General features: G+C 35.8%; 1 protein-coding gene across 7 annotated transcripts in view; it reads left to right on the top strand.

Moving 5' to 3' along the window:
* The window catches only part of LOC121315974 (estrogen-related receptor gamma), a 137,811-nt gene that overhangs the window by 98,966 nt on the left and 17,881 nt on the right, over positions 1–20,964 (top strand). For 6 of the 7 annotated variants that reach the window (XM_041250625.1, XM_041250627.1, XM_041250628.1 and 3 more), the window contains 2 exons: positions 11,725–11,835; positions 14,265–14,447. In XM_041250625.1, coding sequence (XP_041106559.1) covers positions 11,725–11,835; positions 14,265–14,447 — 294 coding nt within the window. The remainder of the gene's footprint in view (positions 1–11,724; positions 11,836–14,264; positions 14,448–20,964) is intronic. The other variant, XM_041250623.1, reaches the window with a different exon arrangement.

Genomic DNA, 20,964 nt, shown 5'->3' with positions numbered 1-20,964 from the left:
AGACTTTTGTGCATTGTTTGTGAAATGGGTTCTAGAGATCATACTGATATAAAAAAAAAAAATAAAAAAAATTTGGTGCACAGAATATATATATATATATATATATATATATATATATATATATATATATATATATATATATATATATATATATAACTTTACAACTGTCAGATGTGCATATATATATATATATTAATATATATATAGTAAATACGTTGTTGAACAATATGCTTTAGTAAATGACATTTTTCAATATTGTAGTGTGCCAACACATGGAACCACATGGAAACTACTGTGTTTTATTAAAATCATTTTCAAACTATTTTGTAGCATATTTCATAGGTGTGTTACACACACGGATCATTTCAGTCAATGTGGGTTTTATTTTGTTTTATTTAATTTTTTTCCACATAGCTCACAGATCAGTTGACATGGGTTGAAAAGTCATAAAAGAAAATAGTGGGTTATTGCAAAGATGCAGCTCTCCTTTCTTGTAAAGGTAAAGTAAACAGTTCTGTATTTTGACGTTTCTGTTGTGGGGTGAGGGGGCTAGTGGTAAATTGTGTACGTTTCAAACTAAAATCTTATTCAGGGATATGTTTCCATTTGGTAATAAAAATACTATTAACTAAAAGGCTCCAAATTATAGATTGTGCGCGTCCCTTGTTAGTCTGTTTTTTATTCAACAGTTTCCTTGAGTTTTCTTCACAATCATTGTAGAATTCGGTATTCAGTTCAGTATTTGGCTGAATCTTTTGAGATGGATTCTGCATCTGGCCAAATCCCAAAAACTTGGATTCGGTGCATCCCTAGTGTCTATAAATGTATTGTCTTTGAAACACGCAGTTCTTTTTGCAAAAAGACCTCCTCAGTTCTTTTCAATTTTATTTCAGTGTTTATTTACACTGAAAATGATCAACACAGACTCTTCTGTTTCTTGCCTATGCGACAGCCCTGTTCCATCACACACAGACAAATTGAATTGTAAATTACAGCAGGCTTTTTAAGTGTTGTATCAACAGCATTAAACTTAGAATTATTTTATTTTTACCAGTTAATTAGTTTTTTTCATTATTTTTTTTTTTTTTTTTTTTTTTTTTACAAACATGCCTGTGTATTATATGGCAGGATGCTTAATATTTTCTTTTGTATCCACATTCAGTGAGGAACCCACTTGACAGATTTTTAAAAACAAAATATACAAACACAAAGGCTTTCAGCATGTATTGAAACAGAGGTTAACTGCTGTATTTTGAGCTGTTTGGTGAATAATCCAATAATATGTTTTGTGCTCCTACATCTGTCTTTTGAGTTAACACACAGTTCCTTTTGATGGCTTGCTAAAACAGCCCCCTTATACAGATTCCCATACGATGATGTTCTTCCTATTTATTCACTTGTATAAGATATTTCCGACATAATGTACCTTTGAAATTCACAATTTCTAATGTTTAAAACACACACACACATACACACACACACACACACACACACACACACACACACACACACACACACACACGAGTGTAGCATAGCTTGAAGGGTCAGTCATGTTTCAGTCAGAAAGTCGAGTTAATACCTTTAAATTTTACAAAGATAACCTCTAATCTTATTAGTAATTGCCTAATGTCTCCTGTAAACATGATGAGCCATTGGAGCAAAAATTTAGTTTCAGGACTTCTTATACTTAAAGTGCACTTCTCACACAAAATGAACTATTTGAAAGTCACAAAATACAAAATGTTTTTTCATGTCCGGGTTTCCAAAAAAACATGAACTAAAATATACATGTGTATTTGTAATTCAATTCTGTTGTCAAGAATTTGATCTTGGATCAACAATTTATATTCACAGGGGGCCTAATGTATTACAGTTAATAATTTTCATTAAGAACAAGGTGATATACTTAAATTACCTTTTATGTGGTCTGCAAGTATAATACCCAAGTAAGCAAATATAGTTACTAAAAAACATCAAGAAAAGCATATCAAGATTACCAGCTGAAACAGAGTAAACATTGACTGTGTTGGGCTGGAACAGGAGTATGTGGACTGCTTTGTGTCAGGCAAATCCAGAGAAAAGAAGCATGATAACTAACTTCCAAATGCTGACCTAACCGTAGAGTTCAGAAAACAGGATTCAGCATAATTTCTTAATTCAAAATGATAATTTAAATGGATCAATTTGTCCATTAAGTGAGCAGTTGATTTGCCAGCAGTGGATGTATATATCATTGGTAGCAGTGGTATTCCCTTGTGGGTGCCAAAGTGCAAACAATTCCAATTTGTCAACATCAGACAATAGAAGAGCACTGACTGCAGCCTGAAATACTTTTATATATACTTTATTCAGTTTATTTAGTATTTAGTATTTACTTCAATTTAGAGAAATCATTCTTTGCAGCCTGTTATTTTACTAGACAAAGGGGTACGTTTGGGTCTTCTAACGATAGTGACACAATAATTAAAGCAGAAGACTAAGTGAAGGCTTTGTGTGGGGAGCTCTCTTGGGGCTTCATTGTTAACAATGTGTACACCAGCCTCCCTTTCCTTTTAGATAAGCAGCGAAGCCCAGACACATTTCATTAGTAATACAAGCTTTTCATGGTCATCTTTTAATATTTGTAGGGATAATTTGTTAACTGGAAATGGTCACTTGTTTCTTTGTCTTTAGAAATATAACTTTCAATTTTTAATTTGATTCATTTAGATTAAATCATTAGTCAGGGATGAAACTGAGTTAATTTCCTGGAAAATAAATGAGGTTTTTAAGGGCAAGCTTTATTAAGTTCAGTCTTTGTAAGAACAGATGAGGAGAGATGGAAAATGTACCCGCTAATATTATTTTTAAGGCTGTTGTTAATCAAGCCTTTCCTTTATGTATTTACCCCATCCACTTTGTGTACCCCAGCCAATAGTAGAGTGGGTTAGCCACAGTGCAGGCTCCCCCACAGCTACAACAATATTATGGGTTGTTGGGTTGTTAAATCATGTCTTTGCACATGTAATGCTTTGTATTGTATAGCAATTTAATTGGCATGTAAACCTTCTAATGGCGTGGCAGCTTTTGACCATAAGCCATTCCAGGGCCATTCCATAGGCACATATCATTATTTTGAAACCCTATCCCCCTAGACACACCAAATGCAGATAGTCACGTCATAGTGGATTTTGTAGTATCTGCCAGATTTGAAAGTCAGTAAATACAGCTTACTCAAAGGTAAAGAAATGGGAACCTGGACATTTAGTGACATTTTGTATTCCTGATAGATGACTGTACACACAAGTAAGAACTGATAGACTCGTAGAGGTTTTGGCATCAGTCAAAATTTGAATCTGGGTGTCTAAACACTCACAGAGGTTTTGAATTTGTAACCCTGTATTAAGTTGAATGTAACGCTGTGAGCTTATCAGAATATTTTGATTTGTTTTTAATTAAAAAAAAAAAAAAACTCTGTTAAAAGCTTATCTAGGTTGCTCAGTTTTGTATTACAGAAAACTATCATTTTAAACCTGAGTTGAGTTGGTAGAAAGTGAAGCTAACACTGCAATTCATAACCCTACATCAGACATTGCTTTAATAGTCTCTGTTCCCCATTGGGATAATGATTACTTAATTCTAATGGAATTCATACCGCGATGTGCTGCGGTCACCCTGATAGCATTGTTAGCTTTCCTGCAATGACTGACCATTCCTGACCGTTGGTTAGCTCCATTGGCCTGTCTACAGTCAAAGCAGTAATTTATTCAACCTCATCTGTAAGAAGAACTTATTGGCATAAAAAGTGAGGTGGCTTTGTAATCTGGATCAGACATTGCTTGTGCAGATGAGCTCCTGGTCTGAATGACAGTCCTGGGATTTGGACTTCAACCTCTTAAGGCCAGGGGTTAAACACAGTATTTATTGAGTCACACCCATATTCCCACCTCCCTCCTACTTACTTTACAGGCTTTCCCTGCAATGTGTGTTCTGTTATATCTGTCATTTAGTTGCTTCAAAGTGATTTATAGCAAATGTTTCTCTATAGTTGGGTAAATAATGGAAGCCACTAAGGAAAACTAAAACAAAGAAATAATATATGAATAATAAGTTAAGATAGAGATGTGTATTACCGTCCATAGTTCATATTAATACTACACCTCATCATCTGGTTATCATGTCCGTAATGAAGCATTTCTGACCTTCATTCATATTATAAAAAAAAGATAAAAAATACTAAACTGTTTAAGTCAGGGGTTGCATTTCATGGTAAAACAGCTCTCAAAATAATTCAAAGATCAGGCTGTACAAGTAGATGTTTTTAGCTGGTAAAAGAGTTGGGTGCTTTTCATGCTACTGCCATCAGTGGGTATGTGTGGGTGACTGGTCATTGCCCACAGTCCTTAAAGCAATGACAGTCTTGCTTGTCAAACAAGTCACATCTGTTTTGTCAGTGGTGGTCAACAGATTTTCATGAAATGCAAATCTGGATCTAGTCAACAATTTGGGCAAGGGGAAATAATTTTCTTTGCATGATCAGAAATTCAAAGTGTCTCCAATATTTGGCTCGATCACATCCCATATAAGCAAACTGCCTAACCAGAATGTAAAGCAGTTATTATATGCTGCAATATCACCATGTGCATCTAATAAAAGGACAAAACAAACAAGCACTTCAACTATCTAAACAGCCTTTGAGCCTTGCTTTTTTGGAAGCAAATGCTGCCTATGAGAACATCAAATACTCAGCACCATGCCATACACAATAATCCACAGCAGACTGCAAGCATAGGGCTGGCCCCATCATCAACCCTTTTCACCACATGAGTTTTTTTTTAATTAGAAGTGGCATTTTATTTCTTATGAAGAGCCAAGTTTCTTCAACACAGAAGTTGGACCAGGGAAGGTATAAATCAGTAAGAAATGACAGGAAGGTATACTACAGTGCTGTCTGTCCTGAAGCACTGAACTTAATTAAGGTTGTTGTATTTAAAAATTACTTCACAGAATCTAAAATATGATATTGCACTGTATGTTTTTATGTGAAATGTGAAATTTGAATTTGAAAGCAAGAGACATTGCCCTGGTTATAAGCAGCCAGTCTTGTAAGTACAAGTCAGTGCTGACCTGAACTGCCTCTTCCCTCTCAAGCAGGAAGTGATAAGTGTGCCCAATTATATGGTAATTTTGTGGAATTAAGGGGCCTACACTGAAAACACCAAACTCATTTAACTTATCTGAGTCGGTTTCAAACCCAGGACTCTAAAGGAAAATGGCATTAAAGGCAGTATTTTTGCTTGAAGGGCAACTTACACCTAAAATGTTGCTACAGTTAGCACATTTTTAAAATAGAATCTCTTTATAATCACCAGTCAATAAAGATTGCTCAAACTCCCAGGAATGTGGAAATTGACAAACTCCATTTAGCATTATGACCAATTATGTGTTGATTTAGCTAAATAAATGATGCTACAATGCAGGTATTATGAAAAGGTTATATGTGCCAGTCATATAACACTAACTATAATACTTACTAGAATATTTAAACTAGGGCACTTAGGCAACTGTTAAAAAAAAAAAAAAACAATACAAAAAAAAAAAAACATACATAAGGAATAAACCATTTTTTGCACCCTCCCACCAGCTTTCCAGAATATTCAGTCTTCAATGGAAACTGCCTTCCTGCATTTTGTTTTACAGCTAGCTTGTAATTTCAAGGCTTAGCTCCCAGCTCAATTAAAATCCTTTCTGAATAGGGAGGTTTTGCTTTGAAGGCAGTCGAAGGCTCTGGGGCTGAGTGCAGGGGGACCCGCTTTGTTTTCACACACAGAAATAAAGTGCGATTATGAGCTCATTTACAGAGGTATCTGGCAGCCTTATGAGGAGAGAGGAGCGAGAGAGAGGCAGAGTGAGAGATGTTGTGGAGATGAAAAGCTAGCATGGTGACAGAAGTCTTTATTAAGCTGGGTAGTAATGGAACATGTGTATGCATGGTAAAGTGACAAAAACCGACAGCGTTTAGGCAAACTATAGCAGTAAACATGCTTTATCTCAGTGGAGTTCAGCAGATGTTTAGCAAGGATCAGATTTTTTTTGTCTTTTTCATGTAGGAGGAGGGCATATTTCCAAGAGCTGCCCGATTTGCTGTATTCTGGTCAGGGGGGTTAAGGACCTCAGGCATAATTGTTTTCTTGAAATATGTGTTTGAAAGAAGTGCAGCATTTGAGGGTAAAAAAAAGAAATGTGTTTACAAAAGGTACAAGAGTAGTAAAATACATTGCTCAACCGTTTGGGAGTTCATTGATCCTTTTAAAGTGTCAAGGATTTATTTGGTAATCTAATAAAAATGAAACATTTGCCACACTTTTGTCCCTTTTTGCTTATACTGTGAAGACTTTTAACCAGTTGTGCCATGTAGATGTGAATCTGTGGGTTACTTATTCAGTTGTCATTGTCTCTTTACAAGTAGGAGCTATGGGCTAGATAACATGTCAATTCAAATTAGTGTAGACTGTTTTTTTTTTTTTTTTTTTAATAAGTTTTCATATGCCTGCATTTCTGTATGGGTATAGAACATTCTAATAACTTCCCAATGTTAGGTGATTAGAATACTGATAATTCCAAACATCTTTTACTTAATTTTTGTAGCACGCTGGTCAGTATATCCTTTGCTTCCTCTTCTTAGAAGTCAGTGGCTGCTTTTTTTTCTTTTGTAATCCTCTTGACCACCATTTTCGTGGTTTACTTTGTTTTATTTTGCATTCTGGTGGAAAATGTAAAATTCATATCTGGGGTCAACAGAAGATATGTAGTGATGTTGGTATGAAGCATAACAAAAGTGACTAAGCTTACTGTATTTTAAATTGTATAGTTCTGCAGGCCGTATGATATGACATTTCCTTTGAATATTGGTGAGGGTGAAATTTGCTTAATTAGCTGTGCTTTAATTAGAAAATATCCTGATAGCTAATTGTTACCACAACAGCCCCTATACATTCCAGCAGATGCCTTGCAGGATTCCACAACACCTATGAAATTCAAAACAAGCCTTGTAATTTTTTATGGTCATATGTGAGTTCTAGTAAAATGGGGATAATTTAAAATTTAGCAAACCTGCATTGACGGCACCAAACAATTGGTCTGTCTGCAGGCTTAATTAAAACAGTAAATGCTGTGTCTTGTAATCTGCCCAGGATGTATAAGGGGTTAAGATTAATTTATTTAATGTAGTATTTTTTTCCCTTTCTGTAGCCTTGGATAACAGTCTCTCACTACCTCAGGCGTTAGCGCTGACAATGAGACGACACCTATAAAAACTGGGGATGAACATGGTACTGCTCACATGTGAAAGTAATCTAAAGATAAATTTCAGGCAATAACTGGCATGTTATTTATTGTCTTAAAGAAAAGCAATCTGCTGTGTTCCAGAGTCACCAAACTGAGCTCACTCAAGTGAGGCAATTGTGGAAGACTCATCTTTTGCTCCAAGTAGACTGAGTGATCCGCATTACAAAGCTGGCTAGCAGTTCTATATTAAGGATCGCTTTGCTTAAGGGCCCTGTGTTAACTATTCAGAGTGAAAACAAAATGGCATAACCCTGTAATACAATCAGTGCACATCCAGTATCCAGTTGCTTGTAACTAGGCACATTTTATGCAGTATACTGTTAATGAAACCCACTGTGTATTTTTTATAAGATTCTGTTTCTGACAGTGTGCACAACCTTCCTTTTATTAAAATAGTATCAAAATACCACTTTTTGAAAACTGTTTTGCTAAAAACAAGCCCCCAGACAAAAATATTGTATTCAGCCATTTGAATTTGTATTTGTGGACTTTAGACGTAAGAGTTGTTGGGTCCCAGTTGTGGAGTTTTATCTACCAGAAACAATCTTGATTTTTCTGTTCTTGGAACTGAAAACACTGAAAGGGTAATTGCACAGGACGAGCTTCAGTTGGGTCCCTCTAGCTCTGCACTAGCCAGCACAGTGTCTGGCATTCCAGCACTTGGTATAGCTACTCCAGAAGTCTCAGCTGCAGTACACTCTGACGCAGCCTCTTTATGTCAACAGGCTGTTACCCTTTGGAGCACCTGTTAACCACAACATTAATCCTATTTGCTTTGGTCTACTGTAAAAGGAATAGCTTTATGAAAGTGGGATATATTCTCTGCAACATGAGACGGAAACACTTTCAAAGCCCTATTTTCATCTCTTTTGATGTAAGCATTATTGCTGTCTTTGACCAGAAGTGAAACAAGTTTGTTGTTCACCTCTTAGGACTTTGTGGTTTGTGTAATGAATTCCAGTGGCAGTATTTAGTAAGTTAGGTGGATACGCTATTAATAATACTTGGTAGTTTTCTGGGGGGAAATTTGCAAAATATTTTGTTAAGAAGTAAAATCACACCTTGTTACAATACTGCTTATCTAATTTTGATAAACATGTTTCTCATCTCATCTGATGAGTTGATAGTTAAGGCATATTCAGTTAATAGCCAATAAGGATTTGAAGCAGTGACACAGCGAGATTGCTGCTTGCTACTCAGTTATGAGTATTCATGTAAGAGGCCATAGATACAAAAGCAATGGCATCTCCCTGAACCTCACAGAGCAGAATAGCTTATTCAGGGTTCAGGAATTTTTGTTGCAGAGATTTTGAATATGTTTTTTAATCAGTGTTGATATCCAGCTTTAGTATGTTTCCGCTCATCCTGATTTGAGCATGATATATAAGCTTCTGCAGAGATGCATCTATATTGGAGCTTAAGTGTGGTGGTGGAATACACACAGCCTACTAGTCTAAATTGAGCTGTAGTATTAGTAACACGATCTCTCAAATAAAAGGTTAATAAATCATACCAGTATTAGCCCGTGAACAGATGCACACATTGTAGGGAGGGATAAGGTGTCGCCTCGGGTACACTTGATGGTATTACAAAGGGCGCAAAGGCATGATCATAGCTGTGAATTAGCACTGTAAACCATTCCCCTTGTAGTTAACAGTAAGTCTTGATTTAGATTCAGTTATTAGCTGAGCTTGTTAAGATGAACAGTTGTCAATATATGACAGTCTGTTGTTGCATTTGTTCTCTGGTAGTATTATATAGTTATGTCAGATTAGTGAAATCTTTTAAGACCCAGTCTATTCTAGCGTGTGTAAAGTACATGTGTTTGTGTGTGTGTGTGTGTGTGCGTGTGTGTGCATATATATATATATATATATATATATATATATACACACACACACACACACACACACACACACACACACACACACACACACACACACACACACACACACAGTGGCTTGTGAAAGTATTGACCCCCCTTGACATTTTTCCTATTTTGTTGCCTTACAACCTGGAATTAAAATTGATTTTTTGGTGATTTGTATCATTTGATTTACACAACATGCCTACCACGTTGAAGATGCAAAATATTTTTTATTGTGAAATAAACACGAAATAAGACAAAAAAACAGAAAACTTGAGCGTGCATAAGTATTCACCCCCCCAAAGTCAATACTTTGTAGAGCCACCTTTTGAAGCTATTACAGCTGCAAGTCTCTTGGGGTATGTATCTATAAACTTGGCACATCTAGCCACTGGGATTTTTGCCCATTCTTCAAGGCAAAACTGCTCCAGCTCTTTCAAGTTGGATGGGTTCCGCTGGTGTACAACAATCTTTAAGTCATACCACAGATTCTCAATTGGATTGAGGTCTGGGCTTTGACTAGGCCATTCCAAGACATTTAAATGTTTCCTCTTAAACCACTCGAGTTTTGCTTTAGCAGTATGCTTAGGGTCATTGTCCTGCTGGAAGGTGAACCTCCGTCCCAGTCTCAAATCTCTGGAAGACTGAAACAGGTTTCCCTCAAGAATTTCCCTGTATTTAACACCATCCCTGCCGATGAAAAACATCCCCACAGCATGATGCTGCCACCATCATGCTTCACTGTGGGGATGGTGTTCTCAGGGTGAGGAGAGGTGTTGGGTTTGCGCCAGACATAGCGTTTTCCTTGATGGCCTAAAAGCTCAATTTTAGTCTCATCTGACCAGAGTACCTTCTTCCATATGTTTGGGGAGTCTCCCACATGCCTTTTGGCGAACACCAAACGTGTTTGCTTATTTTTTTCTTTAAGCAATGGCTTTTTTCTGGCCACTCTTCCGTAAAGCCCAGCTCTGTGGATTGTACGGCTTAAAGTGGTCCTATGGACAGATACTCCAGTCTGCTGTGGAGCTTTGCAGCTCCTTCAGGGTTATCTTTGGTCTCTTTGTTGCCTCTCTGATTAATGCCCTCCTTGCCTGGTCCGTGAGTTTTGGTGGGCGGCCCTCTCTTGCCAGGTTTGTTGTGGTGCCATATTCTTTCCATTTTTTAATAATGGTTTTAATGGTGCTCCGTGGGATGTTCAAAGTTTTGGATATTTTTTTATAACCCAACCCTAATCTGTACTTCTCCACAACTTTGTCCCTGACCTGTTTGGAGAGCTCCTTGGTCTTCATGGTCCCGCTTGCTTGGTGGTGCCCCTTGCTTAGTGGTGTTGCAGACTCTGGGGCCTTTCAGAACAGGTGTATATATACTGAGATCATGTGCCAGATCATGTGACACTTAGTTTGCACACAGGTGGACTTTATTTAACTAATTATGTAACTTCTGAAGGTAATTGGTTGCACCAGGTCTTATTTAGAGGCTTAATAGCAAAGGGGGTGAATACATATGCACGCACCACTTTTCCGTTATTTATTTTTTTGAATTTTTTGAAACAAGTTATTTTTTTCATTTCACTTCACCAATTTGGACTATTTTGTGTATGTCCATTACATGAAGTCCAAATAAAAATCAATTTTAATTCCAGGTTGAAAGGCAACAAAATAGGAAAAATGCCAAGGGGGGTCAATACTTTCTCAAGCCACTGTATATATATATAGTTTATATTGAGTAGTATATTGTAAGGTGTATAACAGGTGCAATATATATCTTTCATCAATTCCTACACAGCTGTTTTGTTTTCTGCTTTATAAAATGTGGCTAGAGGCAGCTTTAACTGGTTTCCAAGGGAACTACTTGTCCCAAGAGAGGTTTCTATAATTAAATAAGGGTTCCTTTGTATGTCAATTAATTAAAAGGATAGATAGGTCTTTAAGGCGCTGTTTCAATTTGAGTGGGTAGAGAACCACAATTGAATGTGCTTTTACAACCATAGCAACACAATAAATAACCCAGACACGTCCAGTGCTCCTGACTGTTAAGCTTGAATGTATTGGCATCTATCTAATTGATGTTTTTGAAAGAAAAAAAGTGTTGTACCTATTGATGCTGGGAGTTCCCTCAGTGTGTCATTTAAAGGAAAACATGGCCTCCATCTGCCACAGTAGAGAAAGTCAGCCTGATGTTTTGAGGATAGCTACTAAAAGCTTTGAGCTTTCATACAGGAAATGAAGCTCCATCTCACGTAAATGAGATGTACTGCAAATGAGGCAGTGTGATTTTCTATTAAACTGATACTTAACAGATTGTTTACTGTACTTGTATTACATTATTGTGTCCTGTATGGACTATAACTGCCAATAATAAATAATGAAAGAAGTGCCAGCCTGACATATTTAATACAGTTCGTAGTGTGCTATCAAGTAGTAAGGAATGTGTAGGAGTAATCTAGTTCTTTCCTGTATTTGGTATTTATGGGGGCTATAAAAATGGTAAAGTCCAATTGTTGTCATTAACACTTCTTCGCTTTTTTCTAGGTGTGCGTCTAGACAGAGTACGTGGGGGGCGCCAGAAGTACAAGCGCCGAATAGATGCTGAAAACAGTCCGTATTTGAACCCACAGCTTGTGCAGCCAGCGAAAAAGCCATGTAAGAACACCTATTGATTCTTTTTACCCCACCCCCTGTACAGTCACACATACTCTCATATACATTTTAAATACACTTCCATAAAAAGGGGCTATTAACACGCAAAGCTCCTCCACATTCATTTAAAATAATAAAACACTCTTATTTCATGCATTTAATTTAGAACAGCTTTATAGGTAAACATAGCTGACAATTTACAAACAGATGGCATTTATATTATGGCAGTGATTATGTGTTTTAAATTCCGTTTGAGGATCTGATTAATGCTGTGGGTAAAAAAAAAGGTTTGTCTTGGCAAAATGTAGCTTAACAGAAAATTATTGCCTTGTGTTTCAATGCAGTAGCCTTTCACCAGAGTTCAAATTCATTTTAAGTTCCTTTCACACTGGCATGCTCTACCCGGGTCGTAACCTACCCGGGTCAGGACCCAGTGTCGTGCGGATCGGCTATGCGATTTCACACTGCTTTTGTTAAAGCAGGGTTGACCTGGGTGACAGACGCAAGTACACAATGCATGTATCAAATGTTGATTAGAGCAAATGTTTCTTCATCCCTGCTGTAATCTGGCCCATGGTGTGTCACAAGCAACAAAAATATTGCTAAACAGAATAAACAAAACGTTCCTGTGGAAGTGAAACCTTTACGCAGACGTGGCTGTTTGTTATTTAGTATGACCCAGGTACGTGGTTTCACACAACGCGGTACTGTGACCTGGGTATCCAGAACATGGGTCCGGTCCTGGGTAGGAGTGCCAGTGTGAAAGGGGCTTTAGTTTCACATATAAAATGAATTTGCTTGTCACTGCTGGACTCTCAAAACCCCACCATTATTTAGCTCAAATTGGAACACTTGACTGTGCATGGTGAAAGCCCAGTACTGAAAGGCAGGAGTGGTCCTTTACCTCAGCCTTCAGATTAATTAGAAGGGCTTTGTGGGAAAGCCTGATTAATAGTAATTTATTTTTAGTGTTGTGTCCTCATTTGCTAAATTCAGTCTGTAAAATATTAAGGGTAATCACATTTTGTACCTTTCTTAAATGTTCAGCTTAATTTTAAAAGCTCAAAATGATTTTTTTAAGCATGATTACCTCCCCACCGCCCACCTAAAAAAAAAAAATTATAATAATCTGGATTAAACCAATCTGTCAGAGACATCAAACCCACAGTGCTGAGCTCCCAAGCTTTCCTGTTCTGTAAATACAGGCACATGAAACAACTTTCAGTATATGGTAAGAGAAACTGTTGTTTGATTTATATACATACATACATACATACATACATACATACATACATACATACATACATACATACATACTCAGCATAAGTTGTTTCTGTGTCTGAAGAGGGTCATTAAGTATTTAATATACCATTTGCAATATATCACTAAAATGTAAAACCCTTTCCCCATCTGCACCAGCTGTCAAAGTTGGTCTACAAGCATTAGCAATTATTGACTTGTGTAATAATCTCATTACTTAAATGAAACTGCCTTATGTGCACTTGGTATGGTCACCATGTTACTGAATCAATGTCACGTTATATTGCTGTGCACTTCTATGTGTATAAAGTTACCCTCAACCTGGTTGCTGCTTTATCTATATCAATAACAGCTGTGGTTGAGAAGGAATTTTATTTTTCACAGACATATGACAATACCCCGCAATATGACATTCAAAAGATAAAAATTAAGGTATTCTCCGATCGAGTGGTGCGCTTACCCCCTAGCTGATTAATGACCCAGGACATGTGGATAAAAATATTCTAACAATACATAGTGCACACAGGAGGCAACATTAGTAAGTAGTGAGAATGATATAAAAGTCAGTGGGTGTTTGCTAACACTTTAATGGGTTGCTACCTGCTATCACAGAGAGGAAGAGGAGCAACACCTATCAACCGGTGTCCTGCACTGAAAGTGCGAAGGACACTGGGTAGTGGTAGCAGATGGGCCAGCAAGATACCAAGGGAAACAGCATTAATTCTAACTATAATAGGACATTTTGAAAGATGAGTCAGACCATTGGTATACTCACAGAGAGAGGTTGCTGTAGAGGGGTTATAAATAACACTTTAGAGGATCTTTTTTTTTTCATTTCATTTCTCAAGACGTTCATAGTTTCACCTATGTATTAATGAAGTTGTACAGTAGTTTTATTTAGTATAATTGTTTGGATTCTAATCAGGGCACTTAGAAGCATTATTGGTTTCTATACAGCATGTTCCAATGCTATTGAATTATATTAGGTGTTTTTAGTTTTGAGTCAAAAGGACTATTGAGAAAACATGTTTAAGCCTAGTTTGATTAAAATGTTTTTTTTTTAAATTGAATATGTCTGAATGTATCTGTTGTCACGTACTGTTTTTAAATGTCATCTTTCGAAGGAAAATAATTTGAACCAACATATTCTTTTTGTTCATGTTCAAATACAGTCCCATTTGGCTGCCTTGCAGATAACAAGATTGTGTCTCATTTAATGGTGGCTGAACCAGAGAAGATCTATGCCATGCCTGACCCCACGGTCCCTGACAGCGATATCAAAGCCCTCACCACACTCTGTGACCTGGCCGACAGAGAGCTTGTAGTTATCATTGGATGGGCAAAGCATATTCCAGGTAAATATTTTTACCATACTTCAGTTATTTGCATCATCCTATAGATTTTTTACATATTTTACTTTGAGTAAACTCCTTCTGCATATGAATCAATTTTATGCATCTAGGGAATTCTAAGATAAGTTATAAACACTGCTGCTATTTAAATCGAAAATTTTCCCTGTTGTTTAATACTTTTTGCAAATAAAATACACTGACATGTACAGTTAGAGATGGTTTTCATAACTTGGTTGGGGCTATTGTAATGATCTAAACAGTGGTGGATCTATTAAGATCAGCTAGAGCTATTAAAATGGACCATTATGTGTCCTATTTTAATTGTATGAATAGTAGCAGTAGTTACAACCACTACTTTTTAGATCAATCTAATTGAATACTGTTGAATCCTTAAAACCAATGACTCTTTCTAAAATGTAACATTCTGACTGATCATACATTTAGATTATTTTAAACATCTAAGATGTGATGTGTCCCAGTTGTGATATAAAGAGGTCTCCTAAGAGTTGTGATGTAGATTGTTTATATAAGTACAGATCTCTTCACTGAGGCCTGTCCTATTCCTGCAGTCCATTATTATATGAGAAGTAAGCTCAGTTTAAATGTTGGAGTTCTACATTTGCACAGTAATTGCAGTTTTCCTTTTCCCGTGGTTATAAACAGCATTTACCGTAGCTTACCATGGTTTGCAACATTTATTAATATGCTTTACCATACTTCTCTGGGCTTTATAGGGCTTACCAAATAACCACTCTTTCACTATTACATTTTGTTATGCTTTTACTATAATGGACTTTTATAAAGGAAAAAATGGAGCTTATTTTGAAAACACAACAATATACAATATATGCTTTGTATGTTCATTGGAATTTTTATAATCCACTAAGGCTAAATTCCAGTGGGATCCTGGCTGGGAGATAGCCAGCATAAAAAGTTGCACGCAGGGTTTTAATGGGCTTATTTTCCTGGCAGTACCAATCACCTCAGCACCATGAGCTGTGAGATTGAGTGGCTATCTTTGATCCCCAATGCCAGATGCCCAACGGCTTTCATTTTAGACTTAAGCTGAGTCATCTATGGGCAGAGGTGAAAGCTACAGACCCTCAGGATAATCACTACACTGCATTTGTTTTGTTCTGTTATCACAGATTTATAGTTTAGCAGTAGTGCTGAAGGTCTTATGAAAAGAAACCTTGTTTTTATTGCATACAGTACAGAAGGTTGCATGTGGCAGTTTGCTCATGCCTCTTCCAATAGCATCCATACTCTATTTTGCAACAAGTGGGCACATAAACAATTTTAACAGTATACAACTAGCAAATAATTAGTCAGAACAACAATTTATAAGTTTGTTTTTTTGCCAGTTTTATAATATTTCAGGGTTCCTACGCGTCCTGGAAAAACAGAAACATTTCTAACTTAATTTCCCGGCCTGGAAAACTATTAAAAATGATAACAAATGGCCTGGAAAAGTCATGGAAAATGATGACGTCATTTATATTAGCAGAATGAATAAAATATACGTTGGAGAGGGTGCTGTGTACAAGGCTGGTCAAAGCCATCTGCCTAGATACATTACAGTTATCACGATTGTGTTTGCTGGATAATTGGCAGGTGGCCAATTGCTGGTACAGTATTGCTGGCAGTGAAATTTTGGTTTGTCAGTGTGGGGAGCAGAAAGATAACTCAGTAGGTAAATATGGCAGATGTATTATCACACATGGTGGTGATTTTTTTAATAAATCATAATTTGGATTATTATTTTTTTAAAGTCTAATAACATAACTGCATTTAATTAAAAGAGCAGATTAACAGTGCACTTTTCCCGCCATGGCATAAACTATTGAATGTTTTATTTAACCATTATGACAGTTATTATGGATTATATGCTTAATGTTTGGTTAGAATTGTGTAACGTTATGCTAAAATTAGTAACTAAGGTTTAGTAACTAAGTAGTTAGTAACTATGGTTTATCATTTCATTTATTCGTAAACTTAATTTTTTAAAAATCGTCATTACCAAAAGCCTTCTCTTCACTTCTGCATTTTTTATACAAAATGTAATAAAATCTAAAAACTGTAAAGATTAAACTTTTAGACATGTATGCTACGTCTCGGTATATTATCTACAGCACAAGAAAAACTTGGTTTGACATTATCTGACAAATTTACGTTTTTCAAGGTTTAACCTTACAAAAATGGGTACAGACATAGCATTTAGCTAATTTATGATAAGGGGGATGAAACTACACTAAAGACAAATAGATGTACACTTTTCTTTAGCATTTCTAAAAATCAAAATACGTAAAACCTTTTTTTTTCTTCCCCTTCAGTGTCACTGGGTGCTTGGAACAGAAGTGAGGTGCTCCAACATGTAGCCTACATATTTGATGTTATAGTAACTTTGATTTATAAACCAAATTTATATCAAGGAGTTAATAAATTCCATTGGTGGTTTTATGGTACAGCAAAATAAAAAGTGCATCGCTTCGTATATGTTATTAAAATGTTTGACTCGATCGCATCGACAGCAGGGAATACAAAGCCTGGATCTGCAGCTGTAACGTGAGCTGCATACAGATTGAACAGAGATATGTAAATACTAGTTTATTAAATATTGTATTTAAAATAGATACCTTTTCGGAATAGACTGTTAAATATGCAAGGTATACCGATATTAAAGTATGTGTTACTTATATAAAGGACATAAAATATGTAGAGAACGTTAAACCTCACTGTTTTTGTAACATACAGATTATGTTTGCAGTTAAAATGGAAACAAAGTCTAAAAATTAGTTTATATGAGGCAGACCTATGTTAACTCAGATCTACTGGATACTGTTATTTTTCTAACGTCTAAACATCTGCAATTTTGAGATGGGATAATGTAAATGAACACTCTGTATAACACTGAATAAGTGTCTGTGATTTACCTAGATAACAAGAGTTGACTGTAATGCTTTCTATAAAATAGAGGCAAAATAAAATGTTTAAAAAATATTTTTATTGATAATTATTAAAAAATACAGTTTAATGCTAAAGTTTTGATTTTGTATATTTTTTTAAAAAATCAACAAATACAGCAGTTACTGCTGCTGCTGCATATACTGTACAATATTATATGCAGTCAATGTGCACATTTATTTCATAGTGTTATTTTAGGTGTATGTATTTTTCTTTTAAATCAAGGGAGAATATTGTTTTATATATAATAACGGTATTTCTGTTACATAAATGCAGATCAGATAGATCATAGATATTTGGAAAAGTTCAGCCTCATTTTAATATTGAATAATAGGTATATAACAATATACACTTTGCTCTTTAGTAGCGCACAATCTGCTCTTTTAATTCAAATGCCTTGCATTCAATTAAACTATAATGACCCTGGACTAGATTATATTATAAAAAACTGTTATTTGCACAAGTTAAACCCTGTTAGTTCATTAGAATGAATCTACTTTACTTTCTGCGTTAAGGTATTTTACAAGAAAATCAAAACAGATTAAGTAATGAACATCCTTATTAAAGCATAGCTAAATTTACTATGAATAAATGTAGTATGTAACCTTTTTGGCAATTGTGTACAAGTTATAATGTTCATTATATATATATATAATATATATATATATATCTATAATATATATATATATATATATATATATATATATATATATATAAAATATATTTGTTTTTTTATTTTTTATTTTCCATCTTTACTTCCCTGTAAAATTGACACTTAATTATCTGACACCTAGTTATCTAATTATCATATGTATTATTTTTTAAATTAGTTTAATTTCTTTATTTCCTGCTACGGAAATTAGTTAAACATGTTAATGCAGCATTGCATTCCCCTTCAGGTTACACAAAATATGCAAATAACACTTTTTTAAAAAAAAAAAACATTTTTATTGTAATGTAGCTGATTAAATAAAAAAATAGAAAAAATTAAAAGGCATGAGACTGGGGAAGATATGAGGGGTGATGCAAGGCTATAAAGTGTCAAGGGAAACAGCTGAAATGTCATGGAACAGTGCTGGAAAATTATTCTTAACCAAGGGTGGGAACCCTATATTTAAATGTCTTATTTCTTTCACTTAATTTGCCTTTGTCTTTGCAGTTTGAGACTGAGAAGTTTTAATAATAAAAAAGAGATCTCTATAAAAGTATAATAAAGCTGTATAACTCTTTGCCCAGTGCACAGCATAATAATTCACAAATGCATTCTATATTGATGTGAAGTGAATAATCCTTCTTTCTTTAAAAAAAAAAAAAAAAAACATTCAGTTTCACTTTGCTTAACTTATTTGTCTCCCCTTAAACTAGTTTGTCTCTATGCTTTATATGGTACAGTAATTTCTTAATCAAATTGATGAGGGCCCCTTTCCCAGAGAGAACTGAAAGCAATTTATCGGTCATGATACAACAGCTATGTTGCTAACAGTCGTAACGAACTGTCAGGCAATCGCAGTGGAGCTAATTTGAAGTCATTAGGTGTGCAGCGTTCGGGCAACAATTTGTTACAGTGGTTAGGAGCACTGCTGACATTTCTGAGCGCATTCGCTTAAGATCAGTTCTAGCCGAGACCAGGCAAATTGTAAACTAATTTAAACATCACTCAATATTACACAGGCTGGTGTGTCTAAAATCAATGGATAATGAACCAGTCTGTGTTTTGTTGAATGGAGTAAAGATACACTTTGCTTTAGAGAATGTAATAAGATAATACTGCATAATACAGTGTTGTATATTATTATTATTATTATTATTATTATTATTATTATTATTATTTAACTTTTTAAATTATTAAGACTAAATAAGAGATTTAGAGTCATTTAAATAAAAAGTGCCTGGAATTTGTAGAGAGTAAACAGGACAAAGCTAGTTAACTGAGAGAGAGCAAATATTTAATAGGAAAGAAAAAAATCCAAAATTAATTGTTAAATAAATGAGAACTGTGTTATGAAAATTCCAACACCCCTTGCCCTTGAGAAAAAAGAATGGAAGGTGGTGCCCTAATAGCCCCTTTCCTTTAGCATGACAGGGTCCCTACTATTAGCATCATTTTATACTCTTGGAAATAACTCATGCTTCTTCTATTCTGGCTCCTATCTACTGGACTTATTTCTCTTTCAATTTCTGTCTGTGCTGGGATAAGCATGTGCTAACACAATATGATTGAGCTGTAAACTGGAACCCTGTTGCCTCTAATCCCTTTTATGTAGATACTGTGGTACTTCCACACTCCACTTTATTCTCTCTCTCCACTTTACCCTCTCTCTATCTCATTTATTGTCAGATAGGCTATGGAGTAAAAGAGGCTTGGTAAAATATTAGAGCTAGGTTTCATGGGGGCGTAATAAGGAGATTATCAGCTCAGTGGTCAGACGTATTGTTGTTCTGTGTGTTGGATTAGAATATTCGCATGGAACCTCGTTAACAAAATGCTGCAGGTGCTTACTCAGGCGCTCTGCTCGTGAGCTGATTCATCTCCCAGTTGATTGAGTTGTCACTCTTATTGGCTGACCTGTATTATGTATAAGCTTAGTCGACTGGGCTTTGAGGGCACAATTGGAAATTAAAGGAAATTGTCCAACTTCTGCTGCTTAAGGCTACATGAGCATCACAAGCATAAGTCTTGGTTCAGAGTGGGTAGGAAGCTGCCTCTTTTATCAGGGTTTCATGCCGGGGCACTGCATTTCTGTAGTTATCAGTAGTGGGTAACACATAGCACTCCCATTACATAGCATTTTAAGACACTATGGCTTCTCTTCAAGCTTAAATCAGGAGGAATGAAGAACTAAGTCAGTTTTACCGATGAGTTTTACAGTATGAGTTGGTGTTTCAAGGTAGGTACCAGCCTGAAATGGCTTGAACTGTTATCCAATGAGAGTCTTATCTGTTATGCTGTAGTATATCATCCTTTCTTCATCAAAATGAAGAAAATGTAATGCAGGAAATGGTTTCATTTCTACTGGCTTCATTTGAAGAACCAGTGAAGAATAACATAGGACTTGGGGTCTTTCACTTGGCTAAGGTTGAGTCAGGCAGATTTTCTTTTTAGTAATAATGAAAATATTCTATCTTAGTTGAGGGAAAGTCCATTGTTTTCTCAACTAGGCCATTTACGGGTGACATGCTGTGTAGGATTAGAAGGGAATTCAGGCAGCAGCTACCGTTTAGGAGCCAAAGTGCAAACCTGATCGTTAAAATGGGCCACTAAACAGCTGAAGTAAAGTCCCCTGTTGTCACCTTTTTTCCAGGCCTGCTCTTATCTGCTTCAACCAATCTCCAAATGAGTGCATGTCTATCACTGCTCTGGCTCTGACACTGGAAATATTGATTAATAGTTGCCCTAAGCTCCTTTTAGCAAATCAGATTTTCACTTTTAGCAAGGATTTCACTCCTGATTTATTCAGTACAGTGAAACACACTAAATTACCTTTGCCACTCAGGGAAAATGGCTGAAAAACAACGCTTTCAAGTGGAGAAGAACAAAATGTAAATTGTGTGGCAG

The sequence above is a fragment of the Polyodon spathula genome, chromosome 5 (assembly GCF_017654505.1).
Source record: "Polyodon spathula isolate WHYD16114869_AA chromosome 5, ASM1765450v1, whole genome shotgun sequence".
Taxonomy (NCBI): Eukaryota; Metazoa; Chordata; class Actinopteri; order Acipenseriformes; family Polyodontidae; genus Polyodon; species Polyodon spathula.
Note: the sequence above shows the minus strand (reverse complement) of the source record. Positions and strands in the feature narration are given on the sequence as shown.